Raw genomic sequence first — 26,007 nt, forward strand, 5'->3', positions numbered from 1 at the left:
AGATCCTGATCACTTTGATAGATCCTGATCACTTTGCCCTGTTTTTGCGTTTAAGAGACTGAGCTAACATAAAACTGTTGTCAGAAATCAGTTCTGTTTCTTTCTCCTGCTGTTCGGATTACAGATGTCGACCCGTCACTCATTTTGATCCCCAGCAGCTTTTCTACTTTGCTGGAAAACATCAGACAGTGAGACTGGAGAAAACATGGAGCTAAACTCAGCAGCATCCGTCACTATGAGAAGAACGCCGCCTGTTCTTCTTCTCTGACATGCAAAATGCTGAGTCTCCAAGTCACTTCAGGTCGAGTCCCAACAGACCGGATTTCTATAGGAATCAGAAGTCAGTATTTGGATTGACAGATTGAGAGTTTACTGCATGAGGAAATATGTTGTTTCAGGAGAATGTGAACATTAGGCAGGGCTGGTCAAAGCTTTTTTGGGGCCCAGAGCAGATTTTATTGGGGGCCCATCATACTGACATTTCAACACCAGATGCTTCATCGATCCAAAGCTACTCTGTGTGCGCAACACATTTACTATTGTTAGTGTGGTGGGATGGTGTTCCACCCTCTCCCACTCCGTGCACCGGGCACCGTTGATTGGTGGGCGGGGCGAATGCTTTTATCGTTGGGCTGGCCGCTGCAGGGTGCGTGCGTCTTTGTTTCTCCCACTGTTGCTACGGTTGGCGGCTACATGTCGGCTTGTGGGTTTGGTCGACTCGTCTGCGATCGTAAGTGGCAGTTTTGCTATCCGTGGCTGAGATCATGGTTGGTTTTTGGGTGCTACACCTGTCGTGCGTTTCTGCAGTGTTGCTCTGATGGCGTTGCCGGCTGCAGCTGGGGGTTGCTGTGGCGTGCGGCTTCCGTCTGGTCCTCACTTGCTGACCCACTTCCTCCTGGGTTAGGCTGTGTTTCCACCCCTGGGTAAGCTACCTGCTATTTAGCTTTTGATTTCTTTTATCTGTATCCACCGTTAATGGGTTTTCTGTTTCAAGCAACTGATTGTTCGGAGCTGCAGCGCTTTGGACGCTCTGCTGTCTTGTCTTGTCGTTGTTTTGGCCGCTCTCAACTAAACCCGTTGCGGATTGGGCCGGCTCTGTGGGCGGGGCGTTACTTCTCTGGCTCCATAGAAGGGCATTTGGAAGTGGATGACAACAATTTGTTCCTTTGCTTTTAGTTTTGTTTTGTGATTGAAGTTACTAATTTATTTTCTTTTTGGTTTGATTTACTAATTTCTTTGGCATGTTTTATTTCCTTTGGAATAATTGATCTTGTCTCCCCTTTTTTTCCCTTATGTGTTTCTTTTGTTCCAGGGACCGAGTAGTGGGCCTGAAGCCTCGTTTTTAAAAAGAATTGTTTAATAAAGTATTGTGCACTGTTACATCTGTGTTCGGGTGCATCTTGTTACTTTTAAAAAGATCTCCACCTGCTGGTCACATTAGCAATGTTAGCAACACGGGAAAATGTCTATCAGTGAAATAATCTGCCAGTGGAACCTGAATGTTTTGAATGTTTCCTCTGAATTTCTTCTGATTTTTCTCAGAATTCTGACTCTTAAATTTAAACTTTTTTTTGTCACAATTCTGACATTTTTTTCAGAATTCTGACCTTTTCGTCACAATTCTGACTTTTCTAAATTCAGAATTATTTGTTATAATTCTCACTTTTTTCTCAAAATTCTGATTTTTTTCATCAGAATTCTAACTCTTGTCAGAATTCTGTCTTTTTTTTATTTTTTTGTCAGAATTATCACTTTTTTCTCAAAATTCCACTTTGTTGAATATGAACTTTCTTGTCACAATTCTGACTTTTCTTGGAATTCAACCTTAAATCCTGAATTTTCCATCAGAATTCAGATTTTTTTCTTAGAATTCAGAATTTTTAGAATTTTGATTTCCTCAGTATTCTGACAAATTTATAACATTCTTGATGAAAGATGCCTGCACTTTCTCCCACTCTCCTCGTAGCGGAAGACGATGAACGGATGAGACTGCAAGTCGCTACGCAGACATGCTAACTGAAACTGGATCATTTTTCTCATCAGAGCTCCATAAACTAAACCATTGCTGCTGATTTTGGTTTCCTCTTGGGACTTTTAACAGGTTGAAGAAACAACCAGAATCAAAGCCAGCGATGTGATCTGCAGGAAACGCGTGTTTAGCTTGTGGTCATTCTGTTGAGCTCAGATTTTCAGCCCCACAAAGTTTTTCCACTGTGTCTGTTTTTAATGTATTCAGTGCAGAAGGTGTGGAGCAGCAGTGGGAAGTCATTTCAGATGCAGATTCCCACAGCAGCTTCATACGAGCCACACTGACGTCAAAGTTTTAGACACAGTCCTGTGTGGATCAGTTTTTGTAATTTCTCAGAAATATGAATTAATTATGTAAATTGCGGCTCTGTTAGTTAGACACCTTATTCACGATTTGTGTATATTCTGTGTCTAAATAGTAATAAAATGCTTTATGAAAGGTACTACTGTATATTTTGGTTTACATTCCCATCACGGTTTTATTTTTAGCACACAAAAACACAGAAATCTTCAGGTTTACTGTATTTTTTACCTCATCTGAGCCCCTTACTGCTCGATGCAGTGAGGTCAGCCGGGTTTCGCTGGCTCCCGCTAATGCCATGGTTACGAGACGACAAGACTGGCTGCGTCCAGACTGCTGGAAAAACAAACAACGCAGACCCTTCACAGAGAACAGCCATTACGCAGCAGCTTGGAGCTGTTTATGAGTAAATTATGCAACGTTTCAGTTTGGAGCCGAGCTGTGCAGGGGCTGAGCAGGAGCAGGTCGGATACGTTGTTCTGTTGCACGTGTAGGTTTGAACAATTGTGGATTGAGTAGAAACGGCGTTTTCTATGGAGTTAAGCTTTTTAAGTGTTGGAAAAGTACAGGGCGACAAACATTTTCAGGGTGTTTTCACGCCTGATTGTCCAGGAGACTTTTGCTACATTTGTTACATTTTCAGCTTCTGCGGTTTCTTCACACTGCAATGTGTCAAACGAACAAAATCCTTTGAAAAACCTGTTCCCATCCTCCCCTCTGGGGGGCACTGCACCAAGAACTACTGAAGGAAGCAACAAGAAAACCTCTGAAGAAGACATGAGCGCAACTTCCTTCCTCATAAAACATAAACAAACATGGAGTGGCCTCTGATTTTAGCTGTTGTAGGATTTCTATTTGGGAAAAGACCACAAGACATTTGTCCCGCTAACGCTAAACCTGTGCGTTTGTTTTGGTTGTATTTACCCAGAATGCCCTGCGCTGTAACCCACTTCCTGCTTTTGGAGTGGTCTCCAGTTGATGTTCACATAAACACTTGAGAGTTCACTTAAAACGAACAGAGACGGAGGGTTTTAGGCGGACCAGTTTGCTTTCAGCTGTCAAAATAACACGCTAAATATTAAACGCAGGCACGATGCGTAAAAGAAGGAACGCTTTGCAACCGATTGTCAACATTATGACAGCTAGAGAAGGTCAGGAAAAAGTTTTAATTAAAAGAAAAGATGGGTAGGTAGAGGGAAGTAGGTCAGTTATGCTAGCTTGACTATGACAACCTTAACATGTGGATGTGCTGTGGAATTCGGCGTGTTTCCAATATAAGGCGACCTAAAAACCAACTCTCTGAAGGATCAGTAGCAGGTATTGAAATTAGCTAATCAATCACCACTGGTGTTCAGACGATCACTTATTAATAATCACAAAATAAACATCAGGCTTTTTGCAGTATTTGAAAAATATTTCCGTGAAACTCCAGGGCTCTCCTGACAGCAATTAGCCCTGATTGTGTTTTTCGTCAAACCCCTCACCCTGAAGATACGACATCATGATGCGATCCAGCTTTACCATCAACCATCTTCTCCTCTTTATTTGGCCAACATACAACCTGAAGCTACAAAGTGTTTCTGAAACCATTTCTTGCCTCATTCTTGCTGCTGAGTTGTGCGTTTTTACTCTGAATCTAAGAGGAAAAGGTCATTGCTTCTGCTACCATCCCTTCATTTCCAGGTACATCGTGTTGTTGCGGTTACACGCCTTTATTTGTCTCTTTGCTCAGTTGCATCCCGGTGGTTTCTCTGTGCCCCCCTGACGGCTCCGTCGAGGCCCAGCTGACTGTCATCCCCTCTGCAGAGGAGCTGTGTGACAGCTGCAGCAGCCTGGGAAAACCCTCCTCCTCCTTCCAGCTCTACCATCAGGTGCGTCTGTGTGTCTCTACCTGCAGCACCGCGTTCAGCAACACCTGCTATATTTAGAAAATACTCCCAAACGGCCATTGTTTTATTCAAATTTATGCAATAACATCTTCTTAAATGTCTTGGTTCAAATATACGCAGATGATGCTGTTATTTATACACATGGAAAAACACAATTCAAGTAGCGATGAAATTGCACAGTATACACTGCAAAAATACAACATATTACCAAGTAATTTTGGTCTATTTTCTAGTACAAATATCTTATCTCACTTGAAATAAGACAAAATTAACTTGCAAATATCTTTTTAGCAAGTTATAAGAGATTGTTTTAAGTAAATAATGCCTCGATATTGAAGAAAAACTTCAGGTGAAATAATCTGCCAGTGGATTTTATAAATTTAAACGTCTTGTTCCACTTGCGGGAATTATTGACTTAAAACACAAGTCATTAAAACAATTATTGACTTAAAACAAGCTCCTGTTTCTTGCTAAAAATTAGTTTTATTAGCAAATTATTTCACTTATGACACTAAAAATGTCTTGTTATTGTAATAGTACTTTTTCAGGAATTATTTACTTAAATAAGCTCATATTTTTTTGCCTACATGTTACAAGTTAGTTTTGTCTTATTTCAAGTGAACTAAGATATTTTCACTAGAAACTAGACCAAAAATACTTGGTAAGATTTTGTATGTTTGCAGTTTTCTTGGACTTTTTATAATAATTGTGAAGTACTTGGCTTTGTTTTGTATTTACTGCTTTATAATGTGTGTAGTTAAGTCACTTTAACTTTGCTTTGTTTAACCTTAATTATATTCATTATCCAAAAACAGATGGAAAAACAGCATTTTGGCTAATTCTAATGCATTTAAAAAATGTTAAAGTGCATATCAGTCCCTACTAAATACGTAGTGCACTTTATCTAACCATCCCTATTTTTTTATTTTTTACTTTGACTAGACCGGTCATAAACTGTGTTACTCTTCCTTAAGGTCCCGCAGCGTCTTCAGACTGGAGCCTGCCATTCGCCGTGCCACCTTAAATGCCCCCACTGCAGCTGTCACGGACCAGTCAAAGCCCGCTGCTGCCAATCGAACGCAGCGTGTCCTCGCGCAGACGGAGGGCTGGCGGTGAAACCCGGACACGGCTGTGGTTCTGCCCAGCAGGCGTCCTGCCACGGGTCGGCCAGGTGCCACTGGCTGCACGGGCCGAACGAGACCAGAACCAAACCGAAGCAGCGCCAGGTGGTGTCAGTAAGGTGGGACAAAATAAAACGCCAAGGCATGTTTCCCAGTAATGAAATATGAGAATGTTTGCCTGATGATTTAATGCTGGCGGACAGATTTTGTTAGATTATTTAAGGCTGAAATGATTAATTGGATTAAGAATCGATTATTGTAATAATCCTTAACAAATTTAGTAATTTAATCATTAACTAGAATATAAGGAATCATGAAAAGATAAATAGCTGAAAGAACCAATTCAGAGCAGTAATTAAGGCAATTTGTACAAAAAAATATAAGATTTGTAAAAAACCATTTCTACCCAGAACATCTCAAGTGCCCGAGTTTTAGCTTCACACAATTCAAAGTCTGTAAAAAAAAGAAACATTAAGCACTTTTTAACATACTATTATTAAATGCTTTGTTAAAACTACACTATATTGATGTTAAGTTGATTAAAACAGTTGACGTTTTAAAATGTTGATGTTATACAAATGTTTTCTAGCTGCAGATGCTTCCTTTGCAACAAACGATCAAACATTCACTAACGAATAAAAAAATTCTCATTAGTGAATAAATCTTCCAGTGGAATTGGTATTTTTTATGTCAATATTATAATTCAAATGTTAGACAAGTAGATAATTTCTGTCATAATTATGTTCTGTTATTAATATTGTATTTTAATTGTTTACAGGACTGGAGGATTTTACTTCATCATTAGAAAGTGAGCATTAAATCCCAGTGTTGGATTCGTCATTCCTTATTTTTCTTCTCGTATTTTTAAATATTTATTTTGACTGCTGTGTAGTTTCTCATTTCATTTCCGTTTTTGCAGGTATTCCCAGCTGTTGGTGGACCGACCGTTACTGGTGCTGCTGGTTTGTGCCGTCCTGCTGCTGGGACTGTCACTGGCTGGACTCTTCATCGGGTCTCTGCCAGACTTCTCCGATCCGCTTCTGGTGAGTGAATGAGACGTGCAGAGTCAGCAGGATTTGCCGTTAAAATCTCACCTCAACGCATCTGGAGCGTTGAGGTGATTTAAGGTGCTTTCACACCTCAAATCAAACCTGCGGCAGAAACATCTGGTGATTTTTAATGATGTTTCCAGGCAGTTCAGACTCACGTTTAAGGTATCCTGCTCAGATAGTGAACACTAATTGATACTGAAAGTAAAATGTGAGCAAATTAACAAAAACATTAAGTACGCAGCACTCTGAGCGCAAAAATGTACTTTTAGGAGTATTTTTACTGCGCTGTACTTACTTTTACTTGAGTGAAATTTCTGGATTTTCTACCCACTGAATGAAAAACAAACATGTTTTAACCAGGCACAGACACACCTGCAGTTTTTATTAAAGTTTTCTAAGTTTTTTAATTGAAAGAAACTGATTTGGAAAATTTTCTTTTGCCCGATTTTGCTATTTTTTGTTAGTTGTATGGATTATAATTTTTGTCCTTAAAATACTAACATTTCCACCTAACTTTACATTTTGGTCCATCTGATATAATTTTTAAAATATTAAATGATTGATAATTTACACTCAGTTCTTGTGTAAACTTTTTACCAAATACTTTTTACTCCTGAGTAATTTCTTTCACAGATACTTTTTACTTTAGTAGACATATGTTGAAGTGGTGCCACTCTAACTTGAGTAAAAGTTTGGTGTACTCTGCCCTCTGCAGCGTCTTTTCCTCTTTCTGACTTTTCCCTCATAATTATCTTTGTTTCTGAATCATTTGCTCCGAACGTCTCAGGGTTTCCAGCCACGGGGAACGTACATCGGCGTTCGGCTGTCCAGCTTGTCCAGGCTGCAGCAGGAAACCGGCCCGGGAAAAACTCTTTCTGCTGAGCCACAGCAGCTCAGCAAGAGGTCAGCCGAGAGCCAGAGCATAAGGAGAAGTTTCTGCAAACCATTCGGCTGGATATTTTAACCAGCAGAGTTTCTTTTAACCGTCTGGTTGAGGTCAAGGCCATTGCAGATGCTAAATGTTAGCCTGATTCATCTAGTCAAAAAACTAGCAAACTTCTCTCAGGTGGAAGAAAATTGGTTTGGATTAGGTCAGAATCTTGGCCTGTCACAATAACAAATGTTTCTAGATGATAAATTCACCCAGAATTTGTTGCGATAAACAATAATATTGTTGTTTTGACACCATTTTCAAACAATCTAATGGAAATAGCATAATTATGCAAGAACACATTCTTAAAGATAGACTTCAAAATCTAACACAGGAAATCTTTTCTAACAGTTATCACCACACACAATAACTCTATGAAGAATTTGAATTAATATGAGTAGCAACATTTAATTTCCCAAAAAAGTATTTTTGAATTGAATTGATTAACAATTAATCGATAAGCATCCATTTTCTTAAAAACCTGAGTTTTCTCTTATTTTAAGAGGGTCAACCATCTTTGCACAACACATTTGCCTGAATTTGTTCATATTATGCCGACTAAAAAAAATAATTTTAACATTATTTTGCGTCGGCTATTTTAATTGCTGAATAAACAGAAAATTCAGGTTTTCTCTCATTTATAAACAAATTTATATATTTAACAAAAAACAGGAACCTCTCGAGTTTCTGAATAGAAAAGTAAAAGATGAAAACAATAAAATGTGAAACACGTAATTCCTCGTGAAGAGAGAGATGTTTATACAGAAATAGTCTGTGGTTGCTTTCGAAAGAAAGCTAAAACTTTTCTCCATGAAGTGTATTAACTCACCACCGCCATCAAAATCAACCGTGCTTATTGGCGCCATGATTCTTCCGTCATGTCTAACTTTAGGAACTTGTCGAGTGTTTATATTTCGAAACATAACCGCATAAAGTACATTTTAATCCCACTACGGAATCCGTATGGACCGTTTCTTTTGGAATGGCCCGCCGCCATCTTTGTTTCTATTTCGCTTGAAGATGACCAGCGGGGCCCTCTGCTGGATGGCGGCTAAACTACAACACTAAATGAAAGAAGGCGTAAGCTGACGTTATTAGTCATTCAATTGGATCTAATTTTAATCTATTAAACCATTAGGCGTAAAGTGGATTAATTGTTCGTCTCTCTATTTCAAAAACAACCAGGAATGGTCAAAGCTTAACTGAAAACATCTGGAATACCAGTGCTACTGTCCTGTGAAGCAGGTTAATCACCATTTTGGTTAAACCACATGGTCAGAGGAGAAAAAGATTACTTTGGCTGGCAAGAAATGACAAGAAATATGTTTGGAGAAGTCAAAGTGAGGTTTTCAGTCCTTAATTCCAACTGCCAAGCTCAGCGGTGGCAGCTTAATGCTCTGGGCTGTTTTACTGCCAGATAAGCTGATGAATTGCAAAAAGTGGACGGAACAATGAAAATAGAGATTTAACTGTTGGTTCTGCTTTATCAACAGGACAATGACCCTCAAACAAACTGTGTTTAGGATAATTAAATCAGGTGTGATGGAAATTTATGGACTAATGTCGGTGCCAAGACTTTAAAATTATATGAAACACACATCCAAACTTTTTTGGACTGATATTAAGCTTCAAACAATAAGCCAACCAATTTAAATGAACTTTGGCAGTTCTGCCAATGAAAGTGGTCAAATATCCAGCAGGAGTGAAGCCAGAAGCTTTAAATGTCGAGCATGTGTAAATAATTTTGGCCCTGTGAGGATTTCATAAAAATCCACAATAAATTACAACTGGTGTGATCAATTCTTGTTTATAAAGTTAATTGCAGTTGCTTGTTGTGATTATTCCACCATGAAACAATTAAACCCTCCAGGTCAAAACTAATGAGTTGCTTTTCCCTGTAATGGCTGTACATTAATTCAGAATTGATTATTCATAAAATTAAAGTATAATGTATTTACATTTGTAATAGCAGACGTGTTTCCTGACATTCCAGCTTTGCCAAGGCCGGCGCTGTCAGCAGAGACAGTCATGGCAGTCAGCTCGCCTCCAGAGGTCGTCGTATTAAGAGGATGCTGGCCGCTGACTTTTCTCTGGACACTTTCCTCTGTGATGCTCCAGGTGAGGAAGTCCTGAACCACCCAGTTCTTTAATTAAAGGGCAGATATTATTCAAAATTCACATTTCGCATGTTTTTATAATTTCATTTGTGTTTCTGCTACTTCTAAAAATAGCCGAAGCCCTTAAAAGAAAAGACCAAGATGTTCTTTGGCAATAAGTTAATGTTTTACATGTCTAGAAAATGGGCCGCGTCAAAAACCTCCTGATTGCACAATCACACTGCACTGTTACCTAGCAACCACAGTGGAGTTCCACCTGTCACCTAGCAACCCAATAAGAACTCCATCATATTTGCTCAGCTCGTTTTACCATTGTACAATGGCTGCTGGATTTTGTTGTTGACTTACTATTCAGAAATCACTTGCTGCATTCTTGTTGGTTGTGCAGGAGGCCCCGTTTCTGCTTTTCAAAGATATACATTTTTATAATTGTGCATCTGTTTGCTGCCATTTTCATATGTGAGTGTAAACATTAAGTTGGCGGCGTTGCCAGATGAACTTATTTAGATTTAAAGTGACAAGACGCCTTAAAGCAGCTCATTCTGGGGAACTCATAAAAGTTAGAAATCACCAGGCTAAAGTCTCATTAAGAATGATTTAGTGATGAAGATATTTTGTACAGACGAGGGGTGTCCAAACTTTTTGCCAAAATTGTTGACTCAAAAGTAGTAGAGGGCCAATAAAAAGAAAAAAAAACTAACTAAAACTAAGCAACTAAAGCAGCCCGATTCTTATTGAAGATCCAGAACTTGGAAGGGATTTTTATGACAGCCATAACTTCAGGGCAGATGTAGGGAAATAAAAAAACGAGTAAATAAAAACTCAGGAATGTGATTAGCAAATTTTCTAGAACATTTTTGACATTTGAAATTTATAAATTTCCAATTTTTGGGGGGAAAATTTCTGATATTAAACTAATTATTTTTTTCTTTCTATCAAATGTACTTTTTTCAATAATAAGAACAGGATCTGGGTCACTTTCTTTCAAAACGTTTGCAATATTTAGTTAAGTTTAACAAAGAATAACAGCTGAATTGAGTGCAACAAAGTTGGCTCTCAGTAAAAGTCTCTTAGTTTAACCTTTTGTTAAAACTTGCTTTTAAAAACATGAATACTTTGTGTTGTACTTTACATTTTCTTGTGTAAGAAAAGAATGTTGGCAACAATTTTAACCTCAATTACAAATTAAAACCCTCCATTTTAAGAGTTGCAGTTGGGCGCCGCTCAAAATGAGGGCCCACAAATGGGCCCCCGGGCCGCACTTTGGACCCCGCTGGCGTTTCCTAATCTGTTCAAGGAAACATCACAGGTCATCTTTAAACCAGACAAAAACCTGCTATACCTTGGACTAGAAATACGTAAAAGATCCCCGACTACATCATGCATCATGAAAATACCAAGTTTTGTGATGTGGTTTGGTAGTTCAGAAGAAGCCGTTTTATATGTGGCTTCATGTGGAAAGCCAATTTCTGTTAAAGGTTTAACTTTTATGTTTTTAATGAAACACAGAAATCTCTCTCAGTAGATTTATTAGCCTGATTTTTGTTTGGCACAAAATGTGTTGATTGCCGTCTTTCATCTCCATCGTATCATACATCAGTGTAATTCACAAGCTTTTCTTTTTTTTTAAACCCACTTTGATGTTTGCTAACCATCCTGGAATCACATGATTCACCGCCGGTCATCTCGCCTGCCGCCATCTGCTTCTCTCTGTGCAGGCGAGCGCTACGCCCAGCTGGTGTTTCGATCCGAAAACTCCGCCAGTCTCTGGAGCCTGAAGGCCATCCACGCCATGTGTGAGATGGAGCAGTCCAGGGTTAGCTCTCTCCTCGCGTTTAGACACCAACCTCTATCAAAGTCACTTTTTATCTGTTGGACAGTCTTGACTGTAATCTGTTGAGCCTTTGCACGTGATGTAATGTAACGCTCTTCAGAACCCCGCCCGCTCCGCCATGATGGACGCTAAAAACAATCAGTGCGCTCCAATAAACGGACATAGGTGGTTCAATATCGCTCTTATTTAGTTGTTTTCACTTTAAAAATGGTCATGGGATGCTGCACGGCCATGGGTGAATACCTAATTTATCATTTTATAATAACTTTTAATGAGTAACGATATGGCAGCAGTGAGTCATAATAACTGAGATTAACGACGGACTGCTTCGTGTAATCGCGGATTTGCAGCCAACACTTTCTACAGAGTAAGAAGATTAACGTTCACATGATTAGAACGGTGATATCCAAAATCCATTATGGAGAAGGTGTCTAACCGTTGGTAACCATGGAAACAGTGCCGCACCGTCATGTAACCTAGCATGTATGGGGGAAAAAACTGGTTAGCATCTCGTCTTTTGTACGTTTATTATCGCTCGTCACGACTAATCACACTCCTCAAGGGGGGCGTTTTTAAATCGCAATTCCAAATCCCAGACATTGCAACCAGACCACACCAGCCCACACTTAAAGTTCGCGACGAGGCGCCACGTGGTGAAGTCATGTGACGTCTTTTTCGCGCAGGTCTAGCCGCTTTTATCTGCAAGGGGGTGTGGGAACCTCATTAAGGCTTATTCGGTGGAAAGGGAAACCCCGTTTATGACATAGTGATATAAATCATGTGGTGTGAATTCACGGAAAGTTGTAATTTGATCAACATGTCAAAGGAAGAGGTGCGTCGGTTTCTAAGCTAGCTACTGCCCTCTATGAGCCCAGATCAGGTGTGTTATGTTCACAGACGAGTAAAAAAATTGGCAAAAACAACTTTGGAAAGCAATTTCAGTCGCTCTGTTCAAAACTTCCGACGTCCATCATGATTAAGTGACGTAGTTGCAAATGGTCGACATTTTAAGCCGCTCTACAGTAGATCTGCTCTACCGAATCTCATGGGAGATTAATTTCTTGTCTGTGAATTAGTTTCAGAAGCGGGCATGAGTTCAGAAACCTTGTTTTGTTCTCCTTGTGAATCAGATTCGGTCCCAGGCTCAGTTCCAGGACCTGTGCCAGCAGCCTGAGAGCGGGGAAGCGGAGGGAGCGCCGAGGAGCGGCTGCTGTCCAAGCTGGTCCTTGGGGAACTACTTGGCGGTTCTCTCCAATGCCTCCTGCTGCCTCAGCCTTACCTCACAACAGGCACTGTAGCTTTATGTTATCAACTCCCAGCTCATTAGATCTCACCATAATGTTGCATGCTGCAGTTGTTTGGATTGGCAAATTGAGAAGGTCCGTTATGGATTTTCCATGAAAGTCTGAATGGAGTTTGGAGTCTAGTTCCTGCTAAATTGTGCCAGATTCCAGTGTTTTATCAGGAATCGTTTATGTCAGGCTCTAGTTAACAACTTTTATCATTGCCAAGGGAGTTTTTTTTTCAGTGCTAGACTTTTATTTTTACAACTCTAACCAAGGAGTTGGAGCTGAGCTATTTTATATTGTTGCCCAAAAGGAACTGAAACTGAAATTTTACTTTTTCCAGATGTAAACTGAAACTAAATATCTCAGATTGTCAGACAAATTGTAATCTTTGATAAAAAAACAACTTTATTTAATACAAAATGTAGTTCGGATGTTATGATTTTTTAAAATTAAGTTTAAGAAGCTAGTATTTTTGCCTTGTTTTTAGTGCAAATATCTTATTACACTTGAAATAAGACAGAACTAACTTGCAAGCAACTTTTTAGCACAATAAAGGAGCTTGTTTTAAGTAAATAATTTCTTAATATTGATCTAAAAGTACTAGTTCCATTGGCCATTTAGTTCAGTTATTACAAGATAAATTTCCCATCTTTCGAGTTAAATAATCTGCCAATTGGACAAGTACTTTTAGATCAATGTTAAGAAATCTCCTATTTCTTGCCGAAAAGTTACTTATAAGTTAGCTTTGTCTTACTTGAGATATTTGCACTAGAAACTAGACGAAAATACTTGGTAAAATTGAGTGTTTTTGCAGTGCAGCTCACTCATGCAGATATCTACAGTATGAAAGCTTGCATCTGGATAAACACCTAGAGTTCATGTTCCTTGGTCTCATTTTCTGATATCCTTCTGCCACACCAGGTCTCAGAGTCTTTGAACCTTCTCCGGAAATGTGCTCCATCCTACCACCGAGGAGATCTGACCTCGGCCTGCGCAGAGAGACTCATGCATGGCGGCTGCTCCTCCGTTCCCTCGCGCTGCAAACAATCCCGCGTTGTGTTCCAGATCCTGCACTTCCTCGTTGACAAAGACTTTCTCGGCCCCCAGACCGTTGAATACCAAATACCGACGCTGAAGTACAGCCTCCTGTTCTTACCCGTCCAGAAAGGAGAGCACATGATGGAGATCTACATGAACAGCCTTGAAGGAAGAGATCTGACGTACAATAACACGACCATAACCGGGATAGACTTTGGTATCAAGAAGACGCTGTTCAAATATTACTTGGTGAGAGATTCAGTGTTCCCGGTCCTCGCTGTTTTATCCCTCTTGTTCACCATGGTTTTATATCTCCAGTCCTTCTTCATTGTAGCATTATCTGTTCTAGCAATCACAGCCTCACTCCTGACCTCGTATTTCTTCTATAAAGTTGCTTTTCACCTGACTTTCTTCCCCATGGTGAACCTGGCAGCAGCTCTGATTCTCTTAGGAAGTTGCTCCAATCAGGTTTTTATCTTTACAGATTTCTGGAATCTGCAGCTAACGCAAAACCCTTCAGCCTCCCTGGAGAAGAGAGTAAACAGAGCCTTACAGGAAATAGGCTATATTATCTTAGCTTCAGGCTTGACCTCCAGTGCAGCTTTTTTCTCTGGTTATCTCAGCAGCATCACAGCAATTAGATGTTTCTCTATTTATCTGGGGACTGCTTCCTTTATCAGCTGTCTGCTGGCGTTAGTGTGGCTGCCGTGCTCTTTCATCTTGCTTGAGCGCTCCAGGAAGGCGCCCGCTGCGTCTGTAGTGGTGCAAACATGGAAGCCCCACTGCTCCAAAAACCTGGGTGGCTTCTGGGAAACGAGTTCCCGTAAGAGGTGCATCTTCAGCATGATGCAGAAGCTGAGAGAACTGAAAAGAGGCCTGTCAGACACCTCAAACCTGCTGTTTCTGAAGATCCTACCCTGTGGGGTTGTGAAGTTTCGCTACATCTGGGTGTGCTGGTTTGCAGTTCTTGCGGCCGGGGGCACGTACATGTCCTGGATTGACCCCGGCATGAGGTTACCGACTCTGGACAGCTGGGTCGCCCAACTGTTCCGCTCCAGCCACCCTTTTGAGAGATACGATGCAGAGTACCGCCACATGTTTATGTTTGAGAGGCAGAGGAATGGGGAGGACAAACCCGTCACTGTTCTGCTCGTTTGGGGCATCAAACCGACTGATAATGGAGATCACTTTAACCCACAGAGTAACGGGTCCCTGGTTTTTGACCCGAGCTTTAACATGAGCAGGCCGGACGCTCAGGTCTGGCTGAGAGATCTGTGTGCAAGGGTCCAGAACCAAAGCTTTTATTCTGCTCCAACACCAGAAAATAAAGATGTCATGACGGATAACGTCTGCCTTGTGGAGCAGCTGGTGCGCTGGGTATCTGTCAGGCGGTGCTCAGGAACCAGTGATGCCCTTCATCTCTGCTGTAGCAACATCCCCTTCCCTTTCCCTCCCAGCGTCTTTGAAAGCTGCCTGAATATGATGCTGGCAGAGAAACACGCCGAGAGCCATGCGCCTCGTAGTGGAGGCCTGTACTTCCTGCCAAACGGCACGGCAGCTGCCCTGGTTCTGGAGTTCCAGACCACCCATCTCTACAGCTTCAACTTTAGCAGAACCAGTGGTTTTTACAGGGAAATCCTGACATGGTTCAACAAAGAAATGTCAGGAGCCCCACAAGGGCTGGAGGACGGCTGGTTCATCAGCCAGCTGTCTCTGTTCGATCTACAACAGTCTCTAAGTTCTGAGACTCTGGTGGTCGCTGGGGTCTCTGTAGCTCTCACGTTTATTCTGCTGCTGCTAACCACCTGGAATATCCCACTTAGCTTATATGCGACTGTTGCTGTAGGAGGAAGTGTGTTCGTCACTGTTGGACTCCTCGTCCTGCTTGAGTGGCAGCTGAGTGGCGTCGAGGCCCTGCTTATATCCTCCGCCGCAGGGCTTTCTGTTGACTTTGTAGCCAACTTTTCCATTTCCTACAGCTTAGCTCCTCATTCGGACAAGATAGGAAAAGTGGCACACTCCACTAAAAGAATGGGATGCCCTGTAGCAATAGTTTCCGGTGCATTTTTCTTCATGGGCATTGTCATGCTACCAGCCACTGCCTTACACTTTAGAAAAATAGGGATTTTCCTGTTTCTGGTGAAATGTGTGGCGTGTGGATTTGCAACCTTCTTTTTTCAGTCCCTGTGCTGCTTTTGCGGGCCACAGAGAAACTGCGGGAGAATCACGCTGCCGTGTTGCTCGGAGGACACAGACGGGGTGCTGACCTCCTGCTCCGAGCCTGGCCCTTCGCCTGCTGCCAACGGGGCTTTTGGCAGATCTAGAGGGAGGCGGAGTTATGACAAAGAGGCAGGTGGTTACCTCTACCCCGACCACCAGCGTCAGCACAGACACAAACAGACCGGAGGAGGAGGTGGTTTGCACAGGGGCGCAGAGCAATACGAGCTGCAACCTCTGGCGTATCGCCTCAGCGACAGCTTCGAAAACAGCACCTGTACCAGCAAGCTGTCCAACCAACCCTCAGTGCTCTCGGATGAAATTGAGTTTTGTGGGGTAGAGGTGAGCAAGAAGGATTTGGATCCGGCCCTTCAAACCTCATCCCCTTACAGAGAAAATACCCTCCGCCAAGCAGGCCAGGTGCAAGAAGATGTAGCTACTGGAAATCTGCTGTGTAAAACCTGCAGGGGTCAATCAGTTGTGGGGAAGCAATGGAGCAATACGTCTTACTCCTCATCATCGAGCATAGAGGAAACCATCATCAGCCACACAATGGAGACCACAGACCAGCAGTCGTTCTGCAAGGATGAAAATACCACAAAGGAGGGTCACAATCAGCACTTCCCATCTCAGAGCTCCTGCGAAGGCCTGGAGGATTCCTGCGAAACATGTCTGAGTGACATTGAGGCAGGGTCTTCAAACCCACAGCAGGACGATGGAGAGACGGCGGCTCAGCTGCAACCAGGACACCTCAACGGCAAGAGAGACACGCTGAGGCTCTCGCTGAAGGAAACAGTTTACGAGACGAAGGACCGCAGCAGCCGCAGTGAAGAAGTGGTCATCTTACCCAACAGCAGGCCGGACCTACCAGATGTCTGGATAAAGCGAGACGGACAGCGGGAGGATGCATGTTGAGCAACACGTTGCTGTGGATTCGCAGTCGTCCAGGACATCTCAATGCTAAGTGCTTGAATTGAAGACATCAGGACTTATTCTCTTGTTTCCTGAAGACATTTCACCGCTCATCTTCTGTTCAGATCGAGGGTTAGGACTTCAAAACTTGCAAAAGGCCAGCTGCGTTTCCATCGACTATATAATTTCGCATACTTAGAATATTTTGAAAAGTTTTGGCGCTAGGATAAGATGTTTTTTTGGCTGTATCTAAATTAGTTACAATAGAAACACGAGTCACATGACCAACAACCGGATGTTGCCACTGGCGTAAACCACAAAGACGATGACAGGAAGTAGTTGAAGAATCGTGATTTTTAATTATCACATGAACAAACTTATTAATTCAATTTCTTATTAAAAGGTGAAATTCTGCTGTTTTGACATTAGCAGATTATGGAGAAAGTTATGGAAACGCAACAGGACCATGAAGGTCTCGAATCCCTGATTCACCTCGAATCAGGGATTCACCTCGAATCCCTGATTCACCTCGATCTCCTACACTGTAAAACATTTAAAGGTGGTTTAACTTCAAAAAGAAAGTCCACCTGCTGCCTTGAAAATGGTTTTGGTTTTAACTCAGAAATTAATCTTCATTAAGTTAATTTAACAACAAGAGATAAATTGTATAAACATTTTTAAAGTTGAGCTGCAATTTATACTAAATAATTATTATATACCAAATATTTGACTTGAAGAGTAGAAAACAGTAGATGCAACTAAATGCAGGTCATACAGTGTGTGAGTTGTTTGGGTCGGGTTATGACTCAACGGTTCATCTACATCTCAAACACTTTTTGGGCAGAAAAGATCTGTGCTTGGAGAAAGAAAAGAAGGAGGAAATCAACAATAAACAGAGAGGATGGCTTCAGGTTTAATCTCTCTGACACCAACCCGTAATCTGAACATTCCTTCAGTAAACCGGAGGAAAAAGTCAATCTGCCTTCTGCTGAAGTACTTACGATGACGTTAAGCAACCTTTTCCGAACACTGTGCATTTATTGCTCTACTTTATAAAACCTATTGTATTTATAGTCAAAAAGTCACCAAACATAAGGAAATATGGGCCAACACTGCGTTTGTTTAATGTCGCTTTAAGGTTGTCTGTCTGTTCCAATGAAGTGGGTCAAATCAAAGCATGACCTTTAACCCCAGAAGAGCGTAACAAACCTTGTTCAGGCACCAGTTGAAATCAAGACTATTGCATGCTTATCACTGAAACCTTGAAAAAAGTCTTTTGTACTACTGAGCCTGAAAACTCTGAATATCTGACATTTCACTGATTCACTTTGTATAATTTTGTTGTTCTTTATTATATTCATGCAAAGTCTTGTTCCACAAATACGCATTTAATACTAACCATTTATTTTCTTTAAAATTTCAAAGTTTGAGCTTCTGGAATACAAAATCCAGCTTCTTTGTAGGAGTGGGTTGGTATAAAACAGCAGAAAAGTGCTAAAAATACTGTTTATTTTCTAAGCTAGCTATTTCCAACTTGTAAATAGCGCCGTCTGTGAGCCGCAACCTGGTGTCACATCACAGACAAATTAGCTCGACTTGATCAAGAAGAAGCAACAAATAAACTGGCAAAAACAACTGAGGAAAACAGTTTCAGTCGCTCTGTTCAGTACTCACAACGTCCATCATGGCGCCTCGAAGGATTTAGTGACGCAAACGGTTAATAAAGGTTTTCGCAGGTATATGGAGCACAGGAGTGCAGCGTTGCTCCTCCCCCACTCATTGCTGCTCACGCTGACTCCAATAAATCCAATACGTTTACTTACAATTAAGATAAATCGGGATATTTTGGAAGTTTGTCCCTCTTATTAAACTAATTCTGGCTCAAAATTACAGTTGGAACGGTAATGTCTGCTAACCAGCTGACTGCAGCCTCTGCAACAGCAGATAGCTTTACTCCTGGTATTACTCTATAAAACATGTGCAATTTTCTGCTCCAAATAAAAGCATTTAGATTATTTTTTGTTTTAAAATTATAGAATTAATTTATTGCTTATATTTTTATGTGAAATTGCAATTCTTACTCAAGATAAACTGACATTGAGCGTCCCTTATGGCCATAGCCTAACAACTTTTAAGAGCATATTTTTTGTACATTGTGGTGTAATTATGCCTTAATTATATGTGTAGCATGTAAGGTTTTCTGGTGATATCCCTAAAGCCATTTATTATTGTTATTAGAAGTCTAAAACAATCCAATGCAATCATTCCTGGAACAATTTACTATAACAAGTGCTCATTGTGCGAAAGTCGATGTTTGTTATCAAGTTGGTGCTTTAACATTTGGAAGTGATTTTTTCCCCTCATATTGTTCAATTTAAATAAAGCTGACAGGTGGTTGGTGTCGAATCAGAAAGCCAGATGTGGGATTTCTGTGAAAGAAACGCTCAGCGGGTCAAACATCTGAGGTTTTTGATCAATAACTGGAAAGAAACAGGAAATTTGGATATCCTGAAGGATTTAAGTATATTTATAAGGGATTATTTGCTCAAACAGATTTGAAATAAACAACGATATTTACATTTTAAAGAAATCAAAGTATATTTGGACTTTCGGTGAGGAAAATGAGGCTGTAATTTGAATTTATACCAGAGAATTGTCAAATCTTTCATTTTTTGTTGTTTAAACAAACATAAAATATCTATTTTTTATCAATGCAAAACTTTATTGGTGTCGGAAAAGTATTTGTCTTTGTTAGTTTGGGTAAAAAATGTGTTTTGTGTTCCTCTAAATGATATGAAGTGTAAAAACAGAGGCTTTAAAGTGGCTTTGATCGTGGTTCAGCATGAGACCTTGGCAAGACTTTCAGAAAATGTGCCTCTGAGTTGTTAAAGCTTTTGATGCCATAAGTGTGATCAAGATCTTAGAAAGTCTTTGTTCTAGCAGTCAGCAGAATAACCTGCCTTAAACTCAAGAGAACAGTCTGGCTTTTTATTTTGTGGTGGAAAAGACACCTCAGCTGCACCATCATCACCTTTTCACTTATCTGAAATAAAACTTTTCTTTTGATGTTTCCTGCAGACATATTTAATTCTTTGTTGTCGCCGTTTCTTTCTGGGCATTTTTTCCCCAAAAGGTGCTGAAACATGGCTGTTATATTGATATCAGCCCAAATTTTTACATCGCCTCTAGAGCAACTTTGACGCGTTTCATGGCCGTCGAGAGCAAAATGTCAAGCGTCTGACTTCAAAGTGCAAACGCACCCAAGTTGAAGCGTCGGACTCGTTTCCGACGTCTGAAACGCGTTTGGTGTGAACGCAGCATAAAAGTCTAAAATCAGCCACTGTCCTCTTCCACCAGATCATGTTTGCAGTTAATCATAGTCACCCCACTGTTTAAAACACAACAGTTTTCTTTATATAATTATATTTATATTGCAACATTTCAGACGAAAAAAAATAAAAATGGTATCAGCCAAAATCAACATTGCGAGAAAAGTGCAATCAGTGCACCATTTTCTTTCCCATATCTTTCTAGATCTGAAAAATACTGAAGCAAAATTTCAGATAGGAGACATGCTTTTTTTTTTTTTTTTTTAAACAAACCTGAAATAAAGCAAATTTTCCAACAGCAGCAGAGGTTGGTTTATTTCAGATGTCTGAAATTAAATACAAACAATCCTCCCACTGAGGCGTTTTACAGCATCTTCTTCAGAAAATCTGAGAAGTATCAAAATAAAACCCAAGAAATTGAGACAAAATAAATACAAAAATGTGGCTGAATGAGGTCAGCTGAGATCGGTCTCCTCCCAGTCCGCTTCGGCCCAGTTGGGTAACTGTGTGGAATATTCAAAGTCCGGTCCTTTGTAGCGTAAAGCGTGGAGATACATGACGAGCTCCTTCTCCGTGGGGTCCGGTCGCACCAGCTTGCATTCGCTGCACAGGTGGTCCCGGCTTCCTGGGGGACTTTTCTGACCCGATTCGGCTCCGGTTGATCCAGTACTCTGATGCTCCTCTGGTGGAACCTGGCTGGAGTTTTCTTTCTCAGAGAAATCCTCCATTTGTGCAGGAAAAGTGTTTGTTTTCTCTACTTCCTTCGCAGTGCTGCCGTTGTCCATAAAGTCCAGCAGGTGTAAACTTTCCTGAGAGCGATGTTCTTCCACTAAAGCCTGCAGCAGCTCTTCGTCGCTCTTCCCCACCAGGCCCCCTTTGCCCCTGTGGGGGCCCCAGGCATGGGACCCATATATGGGGTCGTTGAGGATGGGAAAGCCCAGGTACTGCAGGTGGACTCGGATCTGGTGTGTGCGGCCGGTGAGCGGTAAACAGCGGACTACGCTGGTTTTTCCGTTGAAGCTGAGCCTTTGGAAGACGGTTCTGCACTCTTTTCCCTTCGGGTCGACGCGGCAGAGCCCGATTTTAAAGGAGACCACCAGGATGGGCTCCTCACAGATCAGCTCGCCCTCGGGAAATTCCCCCTCTACTCGACACACATACTCCTTCTCAAGCTAAAATAAGGAAAAGAAAAAAAAATCAAAGTAAATGATTAGCTTTTCTTAAAAAAATATAAATAAATAAATCGTATGGCTGAAAAACGTACAACGATATAATAAACAACCAGTTAAGCAAAGTTGGTGGAATTAACTAACACTCTTTGGTTGCCTAGCAACAACCTTGAGAAACTGGTAGAAAGAGATGATAAATCATACAAATGAAAATTATTGAGATTGTTTTAATTTACAATGCAACTAATTGACTTATTGTTTATTGTGACAGACTTGGAGGCATTTTTTAAATCCAATTAATAATCAGAATAAGAGGATATCCACCCAAAAAACCTGCTAAGCCTATTGGTTGGGGCGCTAGGGCAGAGCACGTATTTTTTAAAAGTTACGAAAATTCGGAGGTGCACGAACAGATGAAATTTGGAAATAGCTTGTGAGGCAAATGGGCGCAAGTGGTACCACTTCACACCCAGCTCAATGCTTCATCTGTAGACCTAGATTAATCCATCTTTACTATTTCTGGTGTTTAAAACCCTATTTAATCTAAACAATGTTAGCCTGGCGGGGAGGCAAGTAAAGCCTGGTGACCTGCCAGGCTTATAATGCCAGTCAAAACCTTGAATAATCAATAGATTAACCAATAACTAAAGTAATTGGTAGTTGCAGCCCTAATCCTGTCCCAGACGTACCTGTCTGTCCCTCACCAGCTGGTCCAGCTTCTTGGACGTCTCCAGCGTCCGGGCGAACAGCAGCACCCCGGAGGTGAGTCTGTCCAGCCTGTGGACGGTGTGCAGCTTGGAGACGCCGTGCTCTTTACCCAGGATGAAGATCACCGTGTTATGGCGGAAACGGCCGCACGGATGGACGGGGATGGAAGCCGGCTTGTCGACCACGAGGACTTCCCCGTCGTCCACCAGGATCTTCAGCGGCGCGCCGATTACGGGAGGCTCATGGCGGTGCACGGTGTTCCTCATGTGGTCGTTATTCTGCAGAACAAACACTGCATTACTTATTTTAAGAATTAGAGCCATTTTGTTTTTATTTTTTTTAGGTTTTGAAACAAGGAAACAAACTTTTATGAGGGGAAACAACTAATCTTCTAAGGTAATAGTAGAGGCCATTTTAGAAAACGTGTAGCAAAACGCCATTAAAAGAGCTATTCAAGAAATAACTACTTTAGTACTGCTAATTACAAGTAAAAATGTTTTTTCTTAGAAAATTAGATTATATCACATAACCCACACAGAGGGTAAGCCAAAAAAGATAACCTCTTAAAAATTGCTGACTGCTTAACGACATTGACAATCAATAGAAATAGTGGCATACATGGTGCAAATGTATACAATTTATTTAATTATTTATTGGATTTTGTGACAGCCGACCCTACTGTCACACAGACCTGAATGGTAACTGTTTGTTTTGTTCATCCTTAATATTAATTTAGATATTAATTAGTGAATAGTTTAGATTTKTATTTTTGAAMATTTTCATTARCTTGACTTTTTAGTTAACTATTTGAAGTGCACGCATTTAGTTAACTTTATTTGTCAGTTCTTTATATTTTTGTTAAAAGCAACAAATTAATTTATTTGTTTTGAGTTGCCAGTTTCCTTTGGAGCTGCTGCTGGAGGGTCACAGAAGAGCTCCAGCTAATTGACATCCATATATGGCTGGCAAACCTCCTCAGCGGGCCATTCCATTTGTTTGCCAGGGGACGGGGAAATTTGGTTTTCTTTCATTTAATTTGACCAGTTCTTTAATGTCTCTTCCATTTGGTAGTTTCAGTCCAATGTTTGTTTAATTTAAAGATTTGGTGTTGTATTGATTAGTATTTATTTAAGTTTTTGTATGTTTAATTACCCCTTGTGTGTCAGCTGTGGTCTGATCAGCCACTATTTAAGCTCCCCTCATGTCTTGTTTGTTAGGTCAGTTTTGTGCTTGAGTTCTTTGTGTTACTACCTGAGTTGGAGTTTGTTATGTTGACCTCAGTTTTTGGGCCCAGTTCTTCATTGTTTAATTATTTTTGAACTTTTTTGTAATAAATTAAGATTATTTTTGGATTCCATTCAGTGTCTCTCTGGCTGGTTTATGCAAGAACCCTCACAGATTTAATAAATTAAATAATGTATGTTTTGTATGGGCTGAACATGACTTAATCCATGGGGGCTGCGGCCACCTCCTACCCACCCTTTGGGATCGCCACTGCTTTAAATCATTTCTGGATTATTTTGTTAGGAGCTACTTTTGAGCGGTTAAATATGCAGAGACGCTAATGGAGCAACATTGAAGTGACAGTGAACTGGGATAATTTAATCTGTTAAATTTGATATGAGTTGGGTGTAAATGTTTTCTGACAGCACTGACCCTGAGCACCACGGACAGGTCATCCACAGGACTCTCGTTGAGCCGGATGCGGCCCTCTTTAGCAGCCTTCTCGTAGTACTCGATGGACTCCGCTCTGAACTCGCTTTTGAACACCTCCAGCAGGCTTTTCCCGATCCACCGGCCTTTGCAGTAGGTTTTAAAGTCAAAGTAATACGGGCAAACTTTGCGCAGGCCGCCTTCGAAGAAGTAGGATGTTTCGTCGAAGTGTTCCTGGCTGAAGCTGACCCCCGGGTTCCGTTTCTGGGGCGGTGGGACGTACCTCTCCCCAGGTCGGAGCTTCTTCCCTCCGGCTCCTCTTCGCTTCTTTCCCCGGCCGCCTGTCTCCGGGGGGTCCGGCTCGTCGTCGTGTTTGCGTTTCCCGGTGTTTGTGTCCCCACCTGACGGAGCTTCGGGGGTTGTGTCCTGCTCCTCCATCGTTAAATCCCCCTGTTGAGACCACAGACGAATGAAACGGCGAGTCAAAGGTTTCCTAATGTTAGCAGATGAAAATAAGCGAACAACATGCCTCCTGAAGCGACTCTGGAGTTCCAGGTACAACAGAAAACTTCTAGCTGATGCAGGCACGTGCATCGCTCGAGTCTGGGCGCATGGTGATGACGTCATTGCGCGAGCCAAGATGACCCATTTGTAGTTCTGTGAACTGAAAGACGTTATGCTAGTCATGTTATGATCATTTTAATGTTTAAAAGACTTGCTGTGAATAACAATAATGATAAATATACATTTAAAAATTTTACCAGTTACTTATGTAATATAATTCAGGCTAAATAGATCAAAATTAACATAAAACACTACTAATAAATAAGATGACACAATAAGAATTATTATTGTGATAGTTTGAAGTTACTATTAATAAGTTACCCTAATAATGGCAAGACAAAATTGTAATATTTAGTAACATACAAATAAAAAATATGTTAAACACATGATAAATATTGAAATAGAAAGTGTATGAAATCTGATTTTTGGGAGCGATGCATTGGAAATGTTAGCAATATTTAATCAAATTAAGTATTGTCACAAGAAAAAAAATCAGTTAAAAAAAAAAAACATAAATTATGGCGTGATCTGGGGAAACTCTTATAAAAACTAACACAAAACCTGTCTACACGCTTCAGATGAAAGTTATTTAAATTATCGACGCATCAGATCATCTAATTAATTAAATATTCATTACACTGCATATCTTGAAATTTTATGATTTAATAGATCTCAGAACTGCACTGACAATGTAAAAGCCCCACAGGCTTAGACAAACTCCTAGTTGTATGCAAAAAAGTGTTTAAAAATTAAAGAAAAAGTATTAAAAGATAAATTTATTTTGTAAATAAACACTAATGCGTGTTTATTTACGCATTAGCTCCGACCTGGGGAGAGGTACGTCCCACCGCCCCAGAAACGGAACCCGGGGGTCAGCTTCAGCCAGGAACACTTCGACGAAACATCCTACTTCAGTTTGATACATGTGTGGAATGTTGTAAGGAGTTAAAAATATTCTTCACTATGTAAATAAATGAAAGTTTATAAAACAATTTCCTGAAAAAATATATCAAGGTTTTTGGTTATTATTCTTGATTATCTTTTAAGTGTTTGTCGATAGACGCAGCTAGAACTCCTTTTATTTTTTATTTATTTTTTTAGAAAAACGTCCAGAAAAAATATTACTCCTTTGATTTAAAAAACACATGGATGGCAATGTTTCAACTTAAAATAAATCAAAGTGCAACAAGTGATTTTCTAATGTGATTTATTAAGAAACAAGATTTACACACTTCATACAATATTTCTGTTGTTAAAAATATTCCTCGTTTTGGCACAGCGTTCTCAGAAGACAAAGCCTTCTTTCTGCCAAATATAGACTAATTCAATAAGCAAAGTGTTTTAATTACAGAATAATGGCTTATGCTCGGTAATTGTTGCTTTTCTACACTGCAAAAACACAAAATCTTACCAAGTATTTTTGGTCTAATTTTTAGTGCATAAGACAAAACTAACTAACAAGTAGCTTCTCAGCAACCTTCAGCAGCTTGTTTTAAATAAGTAATTCCTTAATATTAATGAAAAAAGTACTAGTTCAACTGGTTGATTATTTCACTTAATCAATATTAAGGAATCCTTTACGTAAAGAAACTTCCTAAATGTTACTTTAAAGTTTGTTCTGTCTTATTTCAAATGTACTAGTATATTTGTACTAGAAACTAGACTATAAATACTTTTTTGTTTTTTCAGTGTAGAGGTTACAGTTTTCTTCCCTATAAAAAATCTCTCCTTTCTCATCCTCGCTGCTGCTTTGCTTCGTCCAAGAACTCTGGAAAAAGGTTAATCAGTAAACCTCAGGTCTGTTATTCAGTCATTTATTAAGTTAGTCAATCTGTTCAGGCGAAGCGAGAACAGC

At 40.5% G+C, this 26,007-nt stretch overlaps 2 protein-coding genes and 2 long non-coding RNA genes across 5 annotated transcripts in view; 2 read left to right on the forward strand and 2 right to left on the reverse strand.

Moving 5' to 3' along the window:
- disp2 (dispatched RND transporter family member 2) overlaps positions 1-16,810 on the forward strand; it is a 19,233-nt gene extending 2,423 nt beyond the window's left edge. Inside the window, exons 2-10 of the mRNA XM_008400010.2 lie at positions 4,062-4,200; positions 5,193-5,458; positions 6,118-6,147; positions 6,259-6,382; positions 7,179-7,294; positions 9,316-9,440; positions 11,158-11,255; positions 12,404-12,562; positions 13,484-16,810. Of these exons, the coding sequence (XP_008398232.1) occupies positions 4,062-4,200; positions 5,193-5,458; positions 6,118-6,147; positions 6,259-6,382; positions 7,179-7,294; positions 9,316-9,440; positions 11,158-11,255; positions 12,404-12,562; positions 13,484-16,732 (4,306 nt within the window). The 3' untranslated portion in view covers positions 16,733-16,810. The remainder of the gene's footprint in view (positions 1-4,061; positions 4,201-5,192; positions 5,459-6,117; positions 6,148-6,258; positions 6,383-7,178; positions 7,295-9,315; positions 9,441-11,157; positions 11,256-12,403; positions 12,563-13,483) is intronic.
- Positions 16,811-16,970: 160 nt separating this feature from the next.
- LOC108165843 (uncharacterized) lies at positions 16,971-17,333 on the reverse strand. Its single transcript, XR_001776165.1, has 2 exons — positions 17,258-17,333; positions 16,971-17,221 (listed from the first exon to the last, which is right to left on the reverse strand). It is a non-coding gene; the product is annotated as an uncharacterized LOC108165843 (long non-coding RNA).
- Positions 17,334-20,346: 3,013 nt separating this feature from the next.
- rpusd2 (RNA pseudouridine synthase domain containing 2) lies at positions 20,347-24,333 on the reverse strand. Of its 2 annotated transcripts, XM_008400008.2 has the most exons (4): positions 24,118-24,329; positions 23,592-24,038; positions 21,917-22,213; positions 20,347-21,230 (listed from the first exon to the last, which is right to left on the reverse strand). In XM_008400008.2, exons 2-4 carry the CDS (start codon positions 24,024-24,026, stop codon positions 20,514-20,516), a joined length of 1,449 nt encoding a protein of 482 aa, XP_008398230.1. In that variant the 5' UTR covers positions 24,027-24,038; positions 24,118-24,329; the 3' UTR covers positions 20,347-20,513. The 2 variants fall into 2 exon arrangements, with proteins under 2 accessions (XP_008398230.1, XP_008398229.1); XM_008400007.2 differs by having other exon boundaries at positions 23,592-24,333.
- LOC103458885 (uncharacterized) lies at positions 22,251-23,292 on the forward strand. The gene is made up of 2 exons (XR_532639.2): positions 22,251-22,633; positions 22,834-23,292. It is a non-coding gene; the product is annotated as an uncharacterized LOC103458885 (long non-coding RNA).
- Positions 24,334-26,007: the final 1,674 nt, after the last annotated feature.

Source organism: Poecilia reticulata, linkage group LG22 (genome assembly GCF_000633615.1).
Source record: "Poecilia reticulata strain Guanapo linkage group LG22, Guppy_female_1.0+MT, whole genome shotgun sequence".
NCBI classification, from domain to species: Eukaryota; Metazoa; Chordata; class Actinopteri; order Cyprinodontiformes; family Poeciliidae; genus Poecilia; species Poecilia reticulata.